Raw genomic sequence first — 18,491 nt, 5'->3', positions numbered from 1 at the left:
ACCCCCCGCGATAGATGAAAATCCGCAAAGTAGAAACCATATGTTTGTGTAGTTATTTTTATATATTTTAAGCCCTTATAAACTCTCCCACACTGTTAACGTTATTAGAGCCCTCTAGACATGAAATAACACCCTTTAGTCAAAAGTTTAAACTGTGCTCCATGACAAGACAGAGATGACAGTTCTTTCTCACAATTAAAAGAATGCAAATAGATCATCTTCTCTTCAGGAGCAGAGAATTTCTGAGAGAGAGAGAGAGAGAGAGCGCTCGTAAAGAAAAGCAAACAGTCAAAAAATCAATACGTGTGCTTTTAATTTTAGAGGAGCGTCAGTATCTTCTAAGCAAACAGTCTCTGTGCAAACAGCCCCTCTGCTCACATCTCCTCCGTGAGGCGCAGAGAACGTCAGAGAGAGAGAGAGAGCGAGATTAATGCAAACCATCAAAAAATCAAGAAGTGTTCTTTTGGAAGCACCGCAATAAAGCGGCATTTCTTAGAGGTGCGTCCGTATCCACTAGGCAAACAGCTTCTGTGCAAACAGCACCTCTGTTCACAGCCCCTCCATTAGGCGCAGAGAATGTCAGAGAGGGTGAGATAGAGGCAGAGACGAGCAAACAATCGAGCACCGCGCAGGATGCATATCTTATAGCACTGAGGAGTTTTAGTTAATATGTAATACATGCTCTGATTGGGTAGCTTCTAAGCCATCCGCCAATAGCGTCCCTTGTATGAAATCAACATGGCAAACAAACTGAGGAAGCGTGTAGCATAAATTAAAAGACCCATTGTCCGCAGAAATCCACGAACCAGCAAAAAATCTGTGATATATATTTAGATGTGCTTACATTTAAAATCCGCGATAGAGTGAAGCCGTGAAAGTCGAAGCGCGATATAGCGAGGGATTACTGTAGTACGATCCTAGTCCGATGTGTCATTCGTGAACGAGTCGGCATTATGAGGCAATGTTCTGTGTGCCAATATAAATAAAGTCTCGCCCCTGCCGAATGGATTTCAGCAGAGCTAAGCAGGAGCAGCTGAAGCTTCAGCTCTGCTCGACAAGCATTGGCTCCTCTCGTTTACTTCAAAGCATCGGCTCTTAGAGCCAGCACATTCGCGAACGACACATCACTAGTGCCTGCCCATATAAGGCCGTCCGTCAGCGGCAATCCAATAGAAACACTGCCGCTAAATATTCACGGGTGAAGGACTGTGCTTATGCAGAGGAAGATGATGGTCAGGGTGGTGTTTGGCACAAACTCAGCGAAACTGCGAGAGAAACTTTTAAGTGCCGGGTCTTAGCTAACATTACATACAGCCTTGGACATCACACGAGATGGCACCAGCACAGCTGGGAACCTTCGATGCATGAACACCAAGCGGCTCACGTGAACTGACGCAGTGCACAGACAAAAAGCAACAGTTCCCTGGTCAAAACCTAGTATAATTACTTGAAATTTACTGGGTAATGTGGAACTGAAATTGAAGGTAGGTGCTGTGATAATAAACAAGTGCTGTCAAAAAACTAAGAAAACCTGCATTGACAATTGACATGTACATGCCAGGGCAACTGCAGGACGACACTATGAGAAGTATGTAGCGGGCAAGCATCCTCCTGGTATAAGTGCATGGAACACCCTTAAAGGCGACTCATAATATTTCCTTAGGACATTCTCTGAAAAATATATAAGCTGCTATCAATCAGAGCCAAAGGACAAACTGAGAAACCCAGATATTATAGAAAAATCATGTTGGTTTAAGTATAATATATGCATCAAAATGCATGGGAAGTCTTGCATATTATCTGATACCATATGAGCAAGAATTTAAAATTCTGGGTGTTCATAGCAGCAAAACAACTGAAGGGTTAGATTGAATGGGTACCTAATAAAGTTTAATCTATTTTGTAAAGTTCTTAGTTTTGTAAGAACTTTTTAAATTCAGCTGCCATATAATTGTATTAAATTTCTTTCTTGCATGTAGTTTTTGCTATAGATCTGTTATTCATTTTATCAGTTCTTATATAGTATGTATGAGTGCATTGCAAGTTTTTTTTAAACAATTAATTTTACTATATCCTGAGAGAATTGTTAATTTAGTAACTTGGGCTTTAAAACAAATGGTGTAGCATGAACACCTGAACTTTTAAACCTCCAATAATTATTGCTACAATGGTTTTAAATATTCTAACATTGTGAGTGTATTTACTGTATGTAGCATTGAAAACTTTAGTGTGACATGGGTATTAATTTATTTAATTATTTTCCATAGAACTGGTGATGTTATTGGAGTGGTGGTCAGGTACAGAATGTACTCTCTTCACTGAAAAAGAAACCGTGGATCAATTTGGAAAAGAACATGTCCTCATCATCCTTAATCATAACTTTGAAATTGATTTCCTCTGTGGATGGACCATTTGTGAGCGATTTGGAGTGTTAGGGGTTAGTCTTGTAACTATTATATATCAGTAATATACTGTAAATGTTACTTCATAGTTTAGATGCTCAATTTTACAATTATAAATACAGAAGTTGTATGTTCTTTTAGTGCATAAGTGTGTATGTATACAGTATATGATGTATGTATGTATGTATGTATGTATGTATATATATATATATATATATATATATATATATATATATATATAGCCATTGTGTAAATATGGTTAGCATACACAATAAGCATTTGATTCAAATGCAGTGTCATAACATGCTAGAAAATAAATAATATGCTGTCCATTTTCTCAGTCAAATAAGTAATCTGTTACAGTTTGACATTTTTTCATTTGTTTTGGTTTAATTTTGGTCATTTATCAGAAGATGGCATTTGTGAGAGGTACATATCTAAAAATACATTGTTATATTTTTGTCCTTTTAAATTGTTATTAGAGTTCAAAGGTTCTTGCAAAGCACGAACTATTGAAAGTGCCATTAATTGGATGGACCTGGTACTTCTTGGAAATAGTATTTTGTAAGAGGAAATGGGAAGAGGATAGAGACACAGTGGTTCAAGGACTCAAAAATCTTGTAGACTATCCAGAATGCATGTGGGTAGGTACTACACTGACCTTTTTTATTTAAGTATATGTAAATTACATTTTTGGATTTTAATAAACTGTTTTCTGAATCATTCAAATGTTCAGTATCGTCTGAATTAAGCAATACTTAAATTTTCAGCAGCATATCAGTAGTCAACTTTTTCTAATTAAAAAATGTAATTAAGTTAAATGTAAAGTAAGTTAACATTATACAAAGTTATCGTCTGTTTTACCTGCATTTTTATCACTCTTTAATTAATATTGTTTTTTATCAGTATGTTGCTGCTGGAGTATGTGAATTTCCCCTTGGAATTAATAAAGTATCTATCTTATCTAGCTATCTAGCTATCTTAATTGTTTTTGGAAAACGCATTTGATTTCTACCTCTTCAGTATATTTTTATGTGCAGGGTACATTGAAGAAATTATGCAGCTAATTTTTACTTTTAAATATTTTTTTACATTTTATTTTAGCACTAAGTCTTTTTCAGTGGTAACTACTAATGATAACTACTCTTTCATTATCTTTTGTATAAACAAGATAATTGTAGTTAATAGCTTTTCATTTTTCAACATTTTTTTTATACTTTTGTGTGCAATTTTCAATTTAAGCCATCACAGAGTAATTGTTCATAAACGTAAGCTCTTGACAAAAAGCTTATTTTCACATATTTAAATTAATTATAAAAATTATAAACTAGTTGAAAAGGCTTTCTATAATTCTGTTAAGGGTTTAATTTTTTTCCTTTTTTACTTTTAGTTCCTTTTGTACTGTGAAGGTACTCGCTTTACAGAGAAAAAACATCAGATTAGTATGCAAGTTGCTGAATCAAAGGGTTTGCCTAAACTAAAGTACCATTTGCTGCCCAGGACCAAAGGGTTCACTACTACTGTGCAGTGTCTCAGGGGAACAGGTAATAGTTTTTTGAATTTATTTATGAAAACACAGAAAAATAGGTATATTTAAGTGGAAGTTATGAATTTTGAAATCCTATAAATTGTTATTAACAGATTATTTGCAGATTGTTTAATAAGTAAATATGCAATAAATTAGTTAATAAATAATTTATAATAATTCAATAAAATTTTCATCTTTTTATACTTCTCTGTGGGGTTGTTGTGTTTTACCAACCCTCACCATACAGCTTCTCTATCTCCTCCCCAGTCAGACCCTTTTCTTTCAGATCTTCTTTCATTTTATTCATCTCTGTTTTGGCCTCCCCTTCTCTTCTGCTGTACTCCCATTCCCATCACTCCTTTGTCTACATATTCATTGTCTGTATCATCACATTTCATGCCACTTCAGTTTACTTTCCTGTACTTTTTTTAGATATCACTGTTACGTTGTTTGTACCCCTGAATAACTAATTTCTTATTCTGTCCGTCTTTTAGTGCTGGGCGGTATACCGGTTCATACCGAAAACCGTTTTTTATTTTTTTTATGATATGGATTTTTCTTATACCGCAACATCGGTTTAAATTGCCTAAACGACGTTCGGAACGTGGTGCAGCGGGAAACTATTCAAGTGGGGACCTTTTTCACTGCTACACCGCTAAACACAGATTTGTTGCACTAGGGCTCTTTTTCACTGCTACACCACCAAATAGTGGGCAGTAGCATAGGTATGCCGCGCGGTGAAAATGGACAGAGAGCATTCCAAAACTTAACTAAAACTAAAGTTGAACATGATGAACAGAAGAACTTTTGCCGAAAAAAAGGAGTCGCATCCGTCACCTGGAGATAACTTTAGTTTTAAAAGGTCAGATGTGTAAATACTGTTTCTATACTACTGGACAATACTGCAAGCCAAGTTGTACTTGTTTTATTTGTTTTCAATACAGTGTAATGTACCTGGGTACTGTGTAATAGTGTGACGACATGTTGACTTTATTCTCGTAATTTGTCATTAAAGTAGACCATCGTAAACTAAACTTCATCGTAAAATGAATATTTAATTTACTAGATTTTCTCAAACCCCGTCATAAATTATATAGCACATTAAATGCTTTGTGTTAAGTGATTCTTAAACTGACTTCTTCTTGCACTAAAGGAGGCGCCGGCAGCGATCGCCGCACAGAATACATTCACTTCATGATCTTCCTGCTCTCTGAACATTTAGAATGCTACAATAAATACTTAATATCATTTTCATGGTGAAATGCATTAAAGCATGCATTAATCATATGGGGGCATGGCGGCGTGCCTGCCTTGCATTTGCATGTTTTTCTGGTGGGTTTACTCGGCGTGCTTCAGTTTCCTTTCAAAGTCATGTAGGATGTGGGGTTTTGTTGTGCTATATTGACCCTGCTAGTGTATGTGTTGCTTGTATTCATCCTGCGATGTGCTGGAGACTCGTTCAGAGATGGACGCAACTCTGAATGGATGGCGTAATTAAACATGTATAACGAATATATTTTTAAAGTTCTGAACACTCCGTGGGCTAAGTTTATAACTAGTTTTAATTTCACAAAGACGTTTATCGTGTGGTGATTGGTTATGTGGTGAAAGAAAAAGGAAGGAAGGAAGGAAAAAGGAACTGGGGTTTTAGTACGTCAGATAGAGACAGCATGCATGCAATAAAGGTAGCCCGCTCAGAAGAACATGCATTGAATTCTGTGTTTGTATCTCTGACCAGCAGATCAGAAACCCAGCATTTGCACAATATTTAAGTTAAACCTGTGCGATAGCTATTCATACATCCAGTTTTTTGGAGCCTCGTCACACCTTCCATAAAGTACTCTACACTGAACATACACCTGGGGACCCCTTACTACGAGGGAGCAGCACTACCGCCTCACTACCTTGCATGTGTAATACCTGCTTTAATGCATTTCATCATGAAAATGATATCAAGTATTTATCTTAGCATTCTAAATTTTCAGAAAGCAGGAATATCATGAAGTGAATGGATTCTGTATGATGATTGTTGTCTTCTCTTAGTGCGAAGGAAGTCAGTTTAAGAAGCGTAGTGATTAACCACTGGGTCGGGGAACGTAACACAAAGCATTTAATGTGCTGCATTGATTTATGACGGGGTAAATTAAGTAATTGATTAAACATTGATTTTATTCAGAAGTTTAGTTTACGACATTCTACTTTAATTATGAAGTAAACTATGAGAATAAAGTGGAAATGTCGACTTTAATCTCAACATAAATGGCGAGAATAAAGTGGAAATGTTGACTTTGTTCTCGACATATAGTTTGTTTTTTTCTTCCCAGTATAGCTTAGCTTGAAGCAAGGTCCATATTAATGCAGTTTGCCTAAATGATGGTTCAGTTGGTAAAGATGTCATCACCAAGTTGCACTTGTTTTATTTTATTTTAATTTGGTGAATACTGTGTAATGCACCTGGGCTTGAAGTCTTGAAGTAATAGTGCAACTATCAGTAATAATACTATTATTTATTTTATTGTTATTATTTATTAGTTTAAATATTATGCAGTTTAATGATGATAAAGTTGTTTAAAAAGTCACTTTAACGTGTCAGTGGAGATTGTTAACATTAACAGAAAGTGTAGTTGGTTTACAAAAAATATTTACTATTTATTCCTTTTCTAAGACATATTCGGTGCAATGCAATTTTTGACAAGCACTTCTGGATATTTTACTAAGTCTAAATGCCTCTTTGTGTGGTTGAAAAGATGTTGTCAAAATTATAGTTTGTTTTTGCAAAATTTGTTCAATAAAAGGGTTCTATATTTTGACTGCATCTGTCATGCAATGTGATACCTTCTCCATTAGTGCCACCCCCTTGAAAACTATCACTTTATGGGGCAATGCAAAACTGTATTAATACTTGTGTGCACATTAAAATTTTTTTTTGTACAATGTACAATACTCTTGACAGTGGAATAGGTTATTCTTAGCCAGTAATTGCAGTGGAAAATGTGGTTAACATCCACTCATGCATGGGGGAAAAAATACCATTGAATACTGTGAACCCGGGATAATTTAGAAAAATGCCGTGATATAGAATTTTGGTCATACCGCCCACCCCTACCGTCTTTGTAAGTCCACACATCCATCTCAATATTCTAATTTCTCAAACATACAACATCTCCTCCTATACTCCCTTTACTGTCCATGTCCTAACCCCATACATCATTGGCGGTCTTATCACTGTCATAAAAAGTTTATCTTTATCTTTAACCCTTGCCTTGATTCTTCAATCACACAATACTCCTGTTACCATTTTTCATTTATTCCATCCACACTCTATGGGTTCTCTCTGAGTTTAATCTCCATCCATCTGATCATAGATATTTAAATGTATCCATTCTTTTCAATAGCTCTCTCATCAGACTAATTTCTGAATCCTGATCATAATTATACCTCAAATATCCTCTTTTTCCTGTTCATCTTCAACCCTCTATCATTCTTCCAGCTTCCTCTCCACTCCTTCTTTTTTGGTGCTACTCGACACAATGCCTTCAGTGAAAAACATACACCAGGGGACTTGATTTCTGTTATCCCTTCAGTCAACATAGACATAACCAGATCAAAGAGGTAAGGTCATAAAGACGTCCCCTGGTGCAAACCTACTCTAACTAGAATCTTGTCTGTTACCCCAACACTACTTCTAATTTGGATCCTCACTCCCTCATACATACACACACACACACACACACTGCCGACTTTATTAGGTACACCTGTTCTACTGCTTCTTAAGTAAAATATCTAAACAGCCAATCAAGAAATGTGGTATTTCATTTTGGCTCACCCTGCAAACTATTTATAAAGATGCCATTGTCATGTGCAGCGACAAGGCACATTTCCATTTGAATGGTTGTGTAAATAAGCAAAACTTATGGTACTGGGCTGAAACCAACCCTTGTGAACTTCATCAGAGATCCCTGCACAGTGAGTGTGTTACAGTTTGGTGCGCTGTTGCAGAATGTGGCATTGTAGGCCCTTAATTTTTTGAGTGGGGGTGAACAACTGTCACCGTCACTTCAGAATGTTAAATTTCAATGCTAGAGAACTTTTTGTGGCCCCAATTAGAAGAAATGGATTTGATATCTCAAGTCGAAGGTATACACACACCAACCTCAAAACCTTGAAACCCTCAAGAACACTGTTTGCAACAAAATGATGGCCTCCACCTTAAAGACATTGTTTTTAAAACACAATGAAAAAAATCTATTTTGTAAACCCCTTCTTGTGTCATAATGAAATAGATTTTATCTTGCAGCTTTTTTGTAGATTGAAGGTTTGAAATGTGGTACTTCTTTTTGGCTCCCTATGTGTATGTGTGTGTGTGTATGTATACACACACAGTAAAACCTTGATTATCTATCAGGGGTCAGGACCAAGGCCATGACTGATAAGAGAAAATACTGCATAACAGAACAGCTACTTTAAAAATGATACACAGTAGATTAGTTTAGTGAATTTTATATTTATATACAAAATTAATTAAAAATAAATATACTATTAACAAAATTAAGTTATATAATATTGTCGTGACCAGCGTAATAAACAAATGCCACTCAGAGATACTAGAGATTTCTGTGTTTTACTTGGGGTCTTTGTTCTGTAACAAATGGTGTCCTGTCTCATACTCCGTTATCTGGGTCTCCAAAACAATAAAATAAAACTTTCCCAACCAATACCAATACCTGCCACTGACATTCTGTCTTTTTCTATACTGCAAATACTCCTACGTATGGTCTCCTGACTCCCTACTCAAAACCACCTTCCGCCGCACATTCCTTTTTCTCCTAACTCCTCATGTCACACATCTCCTAAGTGGTGTGTCCACCCCTTACAGAACATAAGCCCTTCAACTACTCCCATTACTTACACAGCATTTTGCCCTTTCTGCTCCCACGCAGCGCAGCACAAGCTACATGCATGTCACAATATATTAACAAAACATTATTATTTTAAAAGCCTAAGTCTCGCTAGTGATCGATGGAGATCAGTGATCTTGTTACAGGTGCTTTTTGATATGCTTTTGCTAGAAAGAAAGTTAGCTTTGTTGATTTGACCTCGATTCCCTGCGCTATTGCATGAGTAGCAAAGAGTAAACAGCTTCTAAAATGGCATGTGGAGAGATACCAAAGTGAATGCTCAAAGCAAAATAATCCGTGGATGACTTTTTTCGTATTATCGCTGAATCGGACTCTGATTTGTCAGACTCCGATTTTGATGCAAGTGATCTGGAGCTGTAGATCGAAAATGAAAGTGAGGTACTGGCATCAGCTGATCGTGGTGCTGAACACGTTCGTGTAGCTAATACATCTATGGCAACGTTTGCATGGGAGGACAGACGCTTATGATGACAGGAGGTACAAACCATATTGCGTCTCACTGTAACTGCCACCCCCGCTCACCTGTCTCATAAAGACAGCCAGGCAGCCAAACTGCAAACCGACAGCAGGCACAACAGGCAGCAACAGACGTTTTATGTTGATTTATGTGTGCAACCATTGCTTTGTGCACTTTTCAGAAAACTGAGTTTTTTGGAAAAAATATTAGCCCTCAAAGAGCTGCTACTGAACATAGACTGTTTATGCTGCTCTCTGATAAAAGAAAATGTTTTTGCTGGTATCTGTTCAGATAAAAAAGAAAATAGATTTAGAAATGTTAACTTGATGTTGCTCGGAAGGTGCCTGTTATAATGCTATGATCCGTGGCTCTGGACTCTGAGGGTAACTTGTTTTTCTTTAACAAACTAGATAAAACTTTAATGCCCTGGCAGTGGCAAATAGCTTTGGTTTTATATTTGATTCGATTACATTAATGTTTAAGAGATTTACAAGAAATATTTCAACTGCTAGTATGCTTTTTGCTGATAAAAAGCGCCTTATTTGTTTGAAGTGTTTACAAACCAAATACATGCAATACACTACTTTTGAGTTCATTATTGTATTTTGCACATAACAATGTGATTGCTGTGATTATCTGTGATTAATCATGATTAAACGTTTGGAGAATCAGCCTCGACACAGAAGTCCCAAAAACACACGCGTTTAATTTTTTTCTTTGGTTTATACAGTACCACATGATGCACCAATCCCCAATAATGCTCACAGTCCTTCTTTTCCTTCCTTCTCTTTTCTTTCTCCGTCTGATCTCCTCTGCTGCCTCCACTCCTCTCCCACAAGCTCTGTTCTCTGCCTTCCGACTCCCTGAATGGAGTGAGGTGGCCCCTTTTATAGTTCACCTGGATGTGCTCCTGGTGCTCCATGATGACCTTCCTGCACCACCTAGCACTCTGGGTGTACCTAATTCCTGTTCTGGCAGCACTTCCTGGTGTGATGGAAGTGCTGCAGTCCATGGTTCCGTAACCACCTAAGCACCCCTTGGTGGTGGCCATGGGCCCCAACAGGTAAAAAAAAATCCTGGGAGGGAGACGAGACGTGATCTTCTCAGAAGATAATTTGACATCCCACGAGAGACACTTTAATGTCACGCGAGACAAGGCAGTGAGACAACATTTAAAACAGGTTCACGGACATCAAACCAAGCAGTTGTTAGAATGCTTTTGGCAGACAGACATCATGTGATCCCAGCTCTTAAATCAATAACAAGCGTTCAGCCAACCCCCACCTTTCATAACGGGAGAGGCAGAGACGCAAAGTGGCAAAAGGGACAGCTGCTGTACAGGCTTTGAAATGATCAACGCAAAGCGAAACAAGCAGAAAATGCAGCTCAACAGCAGCAACTCCTTAGTGTGCATTCAGCCCCCCCTTCACAATGTGAGCGGCAGAGACATCAAGTGGCAAAAGGACAGCCGCTGTACAGGCTTTTAAATGATCGAAGTGCAGTGTGACAAAAAGAACATGCAGCTCGCCAGCAGCAGCAGCAGAAAGATAGCAGATGATCCGACGGCATCTCCTTAGCGTGCGTTCAGCCGCCCCTCCTTCACAACAAGAGCAACGTTGTACATCCTGCAAGAATGATTTAACCACGCCGGGGGCGGAAATAAAGGACAAGTACTGTTTTTACAAAAGTTCGAAAGTAAAATTGAAAATAATTCATATGTAACAATTCCCATGAAAATAACAATCTCTTTAAATTGTATATCTGGTAAACCAATCCTTGGGGGTTAGCGAGTGAAGCGAGCAAGTGGCAGAGCCCCCTTAGTGTGTTTGTGTGTGTGTATATATAGTGAGAGTGAGATACAGTAGATGCATGTATACTGATATATATATAAATAGATAAATATCAGAATAGACTAATAAGAGTGGAAAAATAAGGAACACTAAATCTCAAATAGCCCTAAGAAGCTTTTTATATATTAGAAAAACCAAACAATTAAAAATCTATACTATTTTAAAATTAAAAAAATACTCTCTAAAACTACCTTATTCAATAAAAAAAACTTAAATGACTTACAATAAAAAGTTTAAATAATCCTTAAATATGTTTCAGTTATTATTTTTTATTTGGTCCTGAAGTACATCTGATCTTCCAGGACACACCTATTTAAACAATCTCAAATTATAAGATCTCTTAAATTCGATTTTAATTGTATTTAAAAGCAGTGATTATGAGTGAACAAACCCCATATGAATGATTCCTATATGATATATGAATTGGACAATTTCTTTTATAATAAAGGTTTTATGTTTCTAAGGGTTTCCCACAATAAATATAGTTCTTAGTATTAGGGTCACCTATCTATTTAAATCCAAAGTTAAGTGTCTTTTTTGTAAAAAAGATAGTTGAGTTATGTGTCATATATTTGGGAATAACTTTCACTTTTTAATGTGCTTATTGTGATCTTCTAAAATGATGGAACATTATACTTTTGTAATTATGTTTGACAAAACTTTTGCCAAAATTGTAACATTATTATTATTCAAAAAAGGAAATTAGTCCGTTAATAGTAAAGGGATTTTTATTTGCCTTAACACTAGAATCCCTGAAGCCTATGAAAAAACCTTAAACTTAAAAAGATTAAACTTGTAATCCCAGCCCACCTTAAATCCTTTCTCACCTCTCCATCAGTGTGTCTTTTGTTTTGTAAATGTGTTGATCAGCGCAAACAGCAATCAGCCTGTTATCCCATTCCCCCAAGTTCTCTCAGCTCAAGCCAAGGCTCCTTATCTGCTTTTGAGGTGACTGGATTTGTATAGGGTAAATAATACAGTATATCATTATTTGGAATATATGCATTTCATGTGTGTTCCATGTCTACAAAGATCTGGGTAAGTGTAGGATGAAAGGAAATCCCAGGCAAGAAATGCTTAACACATACCTAAAGCAGAAGCTTTTTCAATGCTATATTAATAATGTTGTGAAATGTATAATGTGTGAAGAATTTAATCCAAATATCAAATAAACATTTACGCTTTTATTCAAGAATGTAACCAAAGCTTAAAAAAAAAAAAAAAAAATTTTGATTTACATGTTGCTGTCAATGAGTTAAAAACCCAAACTCAAATGTCACTTGACAGGAAGTTGACCTGTATGCTTGAATGGTGTGAATGCCTTATAACTCAGAGGTATTGGGTTTGAGACAGAGTAGTGAGCTGCTGTTATTATTATTATTATTATTATTATTATTATTATTACTATAATATAATAAAAACATACATTTGATTTGAGTCTGTAAAATCCGGTGTAAATTTTGGCTACTTGTAAAAGTTAGCGCTTGCTTTTTTATTATTCAGTTTTATTCTCTCAGTGACTTTCATGTGGTACAATGAACTTGCCTCTTCCTTTCTGAGTTGATGGCATTTATCTCCATTCTTTTCACAAGAGTGTCGCTGTGGCTGAAGCCTGCTCAGAACTATGTTTTACCAGCAATCAAAGATATGATGTCCTGTGACATTGTTCAAGAATCTTTTATTCTTGATTTGGGGTAGTAGTAGTTGTAGTGTAATGTGAATGGAGAACAGTACAATTAACAATGTATGGGTTGGAGAAGCTGCTGCCTTCTCTTCTTCAGACTAAACAGATTTAATTGCCTTAGCATATCGGAGAGGTTTGTGCCCCTCAGTCCCTCAATGCACTTATTTGCTCCATTCTGTACATCTTTTAGTGTTACTATAACTTTTTTGTAGAATGGTGACCAAATAAGGTCTCACTTGGGCTGTGCACTCTCCACTGGGTGTCCTTACTTAATGCTGCTGAATGTGAGCTTGTGCCACTGGATTCAGAATGCAGTGTATATCTTCAGCTGAGTTAAAGGAGAATTTGCACCTCTCATTATGGACTGTGGATACCCAGAGATTCCTGCAGATCTTCAAATTAGAGAAGACCATCCCAAAAGTGGTATATGGATAATGCTATATAGATGATTAAAAATAATTTAAAGTTTATTTTAAATCAACTCAGAACCTCATCATATTATGCGCTTGTATAGATGGCTACCAACAAAAAACAGTAAAAGTTAAATAATTACTAATACTCAAAAACGCTATTCTGAATCATTCTCTTTGTACCATATTCTCATCAAGACATAACTTGCTCTTTAAAATTCGACAACTGGTAACTTCGCTATATTGCATAAACTTTTTTTTCCCATTTCCTCAGTGTAATTTTAATATGTTTGTCCACGCAATGCCAGAGAAAGTACATAATGCTGAGTGTTTATTGGCACAGAGTGAGAGTGATTTTTGTAGCCAGTTGCTATAAAGAAAGGTGGAATATGAAAAGGAACACTGTGAAAGTATACAAAGAAATGCCGTGAACAACTCAGTGGTAGTATTCCCCTTAGAAAATTCACATTGTTTTGATAAATTAATTCAATTAGCTTCAAGATTGGATGTCGTAATCCCTTTACTTCCCCTCGGCAGAAGTTTGTCAAGAAATGCTACTGAATCTCCTTTATACAATATATCTGTATAATGCCTCACTGTGATTGTGACAACCGAGTCAGAATTTATATTTTCTTTGATTAGAATTTTTCTTGCTTTATAATAATTCCAGTGTGTGTTCAGGCCAAAGTGTGTCTGTTTGTTTGTTTATTGATTTATTTACTTTCTTGTCTACCTATTTATGTATTTTTTAAACTCAATTTATTGATCGATCAATCTTTCTTTTGTTGGAATGGCTGCTATAAATTACTTGGCAGGTTGTTCAGGTTACTGGGCTGTCTGTCCACTAATTTCAGTGATGGGATAACACTGATGTACATTGTATCACAGAGAGCCAATGAAAAAAACTAATAAGGGTGAAATACTGTATTGTCATGTATTTTTTTTTTTGTTGGTGCCAGTCAGCACTCTCACAAAAGCAATTTGGATAATTTTAAAACCAGAGATTGCTGTAGGGCTCCATATTACAGGAGACAGATCAGCAGTGTTGTATAGTAATGCTATAAAGATGATTAAAAATCATTCAAAATCCAGGCTCGGGACCTTGACACCAGTTCTTCGATGTCCGTAAGGTGCTGTGCTGAACCCTAATCCTTGCTCCTGCAGGCCACAGTTCCCCAGGCTCCTTTCCGTTCTACAGTACTTCAGCACTGGCTATGTTAAGATTCCGCCTTTTTTTTTTACTTTTATTTTCCTTCCTTTTAACCTCATTTCTCTTTCTTTGCTGTCCTCCTCTGTTTCCCCACTCATGCTCCTTTTATACTATTAGGAATTCAGGTGTGTTGGCACTGATTACAGACCCCAGAGCACTAACAAAGCAATTGACCGAGCCACATAAATCTGCACGCAAATGCACAATCAGTCAATTATTCATTCAACACTCTGGAGCTGCTTTAACATCCACACATACTGTATACCCATCTGAAGCGTTTGCGCTGCTTTATTTTTTTTAAAATGGACTTTACTTGCTATACCTCATCAGAATAATGGGAGTAATTAGTAATCTGGGAGAGGAAAATTTAAAAGCATGAGTAAGTTTTGTCAAATCAATAAAAAAGTAAAAGAAGCTTAATATTTCTGATGACCATGAGCTGAAAAAAAGCTGCTAATTACAGCAGTTATCTGTTTATCACATTTAAAACAAGAATCATTAATGACATCAAGATTTCTGATGTGAGATCTAATTTGCAGGGTTAGTGGACCCAGATTAATGACACTACCAATGTTGGAGGTGAAAAGACTGGAAAGGATAAATGTGGTGTTAGATTCAGTTAGCTGAACAAAATGCATTTGTTCTAACATTTATTACCCACAAGGCAATTTAAAAGAGGTGTTATGGCAACCTTATCATCAGGTTGTAAAGGATGGTTTACACAGCAGTGATAGGGGATGCTATAGTTTCTTTTAGAATATTGCAGTGTGATGACTTATTCAGAGAAAAAACAATATTTCCCAGAATAGGCACTTGAGGTACCTTGCAGATAACAGGGGTTGTGGGAGATAATGAATTATCAAAAGTAACACAGGGCAGTTGCTGAATGGCAGCTGTATCTGCTCAGGCTGATGATAAGAATGTCATGAACGACTGTATCAAAGTCTCCACTAAGATTTAGCAGAATCCAAATGAAACACTTCCCAGAATTGGATGTTAGCAACAGGGCTGATTCCATGCTATGAAATTCAGATTGCAGAATGAAACTCATCAAGATAGGTAGATAGAACTTTATTTGTCCCCTCGGGGAAATTTGGCTTTTTATAGAAGCTCTTTAAGTAAATAAATGCATAACTGCTGCATCTGAGAAAAAAACATCTCTTTCAAGGACTTTGAGTAGATGCAACAGTTTTGAGCCAAGATGAAACTTACTTCAGAGGTCAAGGTTCCCCTTTTGTAAACAGGGGTTCAACTACAGTATGTACAGTATGTTAAAAGCAAGATGGAGCCAACCCCTTTATTGAAAAGCTGTTTATAATTTTCAAAACACTAGGGCCAATTATTTCAAACTCCTCTTTTAACAGATACGCTGGCATAATATATCAAGAGGGTTTGACGATGGCTTCATGTGAGATACAAAGTTAAGCAGGGGAAAGACGGTTACTGAAACTCACTAAAACAGTGGTGAGCATGACAGAAATGGATGGCCATGAGGAGGAGGCAATATGTGAGATATAAAATTGCCAATCTAACTAATGAAGAAATTATAAAGCTCATCACAGGTCAAAGAAGACACAACGTTGTTAAGTTTCATGGATTGGCTCAGTACACCATTAACAGTTCTGGATAGAAATTGAGCCTATGGCAGGTTTTGGAAATACCACGGATGAAAAATTGTGCTCTTGATGTTCTAACAGGGTCCAGGTGTTAGACCAGTCAACCTCTCAAATATTCGAAGTCTGTCCTCCTCCTGCTTTCTGTCAGGCTTCCAACAAGTTTGCCTAATTTAATGGGGAGCTGCATAAATTGCAGTTGCATTTTAATTTTGAGAGGAACTGCCGAATTCAGAATATCTAGACTGCTGAAACATAATTGAGTCAATAAATCACCAGAGTGTTGATTTCATCATGCCAGTGTAGGGAGCAGCCATGTAGGCAGTAGAAAAGTGACTGGCAGCAGAAGACTTAAGAGAAGGAAAACAATACAATTAGGAAATAAAAAAAGGACAAAAGTAACTAGAGATTGACAACACATATAGTAAGACTATGATCACAGTGTATGGAATTAATCAACTGGATATTACACACTTAGAAATCAAAGTAGAAAACAAGGTTTGATGTATGCCTGTGTTCATAAGTGGAACCTCTAATAGATTGAGGGAAGCTGAAAGATTCTGTAAGATCTAACTTTTCACTAATTAAGTGTTTAGAAGGACAGTAAACTTGATGATCAAATTTTGTTTTAATTGACGACACAGTCAGAAAACTGCCAAATAAAATGGGTGTATCAATTGGGGGGTCTGCACACAAGGATGTGAAGGACTGGCTCAAGCAGTTTCAACCTGAGTAGCTGAATTTTGTAACTTGAAAAAACATCAACCTGAGAACCTAGTTTTACAAGATCACTTTAACTCCTTAACTGAAGCCCAAACACTCACTGACACTTGATGGAATACACCAGTTCTTGAACACCATTCCTCCACTATGAAAACATGAATGTCTAAAGAAACAACTGAGAATTTCAGCAAATAGGTCAGGAACAAGGGGTTCAAGTCCAGCATTTCTTTTCTCTAGAGATATTGTGAATAATAAAGCAGTTCCTCCCAGCTGCATCCTCCAAAAGCCTTTGAATCCTTTGAATGAGAGCATGTGTATTGTGATACTCAATGTGACATATCCCTATTTTCCCTGTCCTGCCTTGCATAGTGCACACACCTACCCTCAATGACAAGAGTAAAGGATGGCTACAAAAATGAAATCCATCCAGAGTTTCATTTTACAGTCCACTAATACAGAGAGGTATAAATGTCAATAAGAGCTTGATGGTTGTAATGCGTATAGTACAGTGTTGGGTGTGTGAGTTGCCTGAAAGTGGCTGGTGGGTGGGTTGAAAAATGTTGGTATAGTAAACGCACAATGAAGATATGTAGCAAATTGCTAGCCAGGCAGCACCATGGATCCACCAACCACTGTTAAGTTACTGGGCAGTTTCTTAGTTCTCCATTGTATTCATCCTTTGAATGTAATGGGCATGACTACAGATATTTTTAAATCTTTCCATTCATTTTCTAACTGGCATATCCAATTCTGGGTCATGGAGAGCTGTTTTCTGTCACGGGCAACACTCCATTTTATGGCAGTGTCATGCACATATCCACACACAATCAAGGATAATTATGAACCTAATTTGCATGTCTTTGAGATATGGGAAGAAAACCAGAATATCCATAAGACACCTCATGCTGATACACATAGGTAGGGCCAGGAGCGACTGAGTGGCTGTTTCTGATTTATTTATTTATTTTTTTGACTTGTCAACATTGTTGACGAAAGGAGCAGTATGTTTATTCCAAATTAAATTGTATGAAGTAATGTGAGGATCTGTCTAATGTGGAGGTAATTCTTGTGGTTCAGATTATAATTTTACTTTGAAGTGCAAGACAGAATGGTGCAATATCTAATGTGTGAACTAGTATAGAATCTGATGCTGCTTCAGTAAAATAGCATACCTCACTGCCAAAACTGATTATAGAATACTTCATTTTTGTACTTACTGGCTTTTAGAAGGCAAAGCAGCATCTAACAATACTGTATATACTTGAACAGTGCGTGAGTCAGTCACAATTCACAGACAATATCAGTAGAAAATGACTTATAATTTATGAAGTACCTTGCAAGCAACCTAGAAAACTGTTTTTAGAGCAAATCTGAAATAATATATTAAGAATTTAAATTTCACAAAGGTAGCCTTGAACTGTGGACAAATGGGGGGGAAGGGGGAGTGAGAAGTTTGGTAAATTGAGGTATGTTTAATTAGATGTGTCCATTAAGTTACTTTTGAAATTACCCATCTAATGTTTCATGTAAGTAATGATGCAAATATACATCTGACAACAACAGATAATGTCATAAAACTGACTAAATGACTCATTGACACATTTCTTTTAAAAAGTATTTTGAAAACAGCTTTAAAAGAAATTTAATAAATGAGAAGTAAATGAAAGCATCCTAAATAATCTTGATATGTCTTCG

At 36.6% G+C, this 18,491-nt stretch overlaps 1 protein-coding gene across 2 annotated transcripts in view; it reads left to right on the top strand.

The window, feature by feature from the left end:
- The window catches only part of agpat3 (1-acylglycerol-3-phosphate O-acyltransferase 3), an 83,403-nt gene that overhangs the window by 50,720 nt on the left and 14,192 nt on the right, over window positions 1-18,491 (top strand). For both annotated transcript variants that reach the window (XM_039744032.1, XM_039744033.1), the window contains exons 3-5: window positions 2,268-2,437; window positions 2,885-3,046; window positions 3,793-3,946. In XM_039744032.1, coding sequence (XP_039599966.1) covers window positions 2,268-2,437; window positions 2,885-3,046; window positions 3,793-3,946 — 486 coding nt within the window. The remainder of the gene's footprint in view (window positions 1-2,267; window positions 2,438-2,884; window positions 3,047-3,792; window positions 3,947-18,491) is intronic.

This window comes from Polypterus senegalus, chromosome 2 (genome assembly GCF_016835505.1).
Source record: "Polypterus senegalus isolate Bchr_013 chromosome 2, ASM1683550v1, whole genome shotgun sequence".
NCBI lineage: Eukaryota > Metazoa > Chordata > Cladistia > Polypteriformes > Polypteridae > Polypterus > Polypterus senegalus.
Note: the sequence above shows the minus strand (reverse complement) of the source record. Positions and strands in the feature narration are given on the sequence as shown.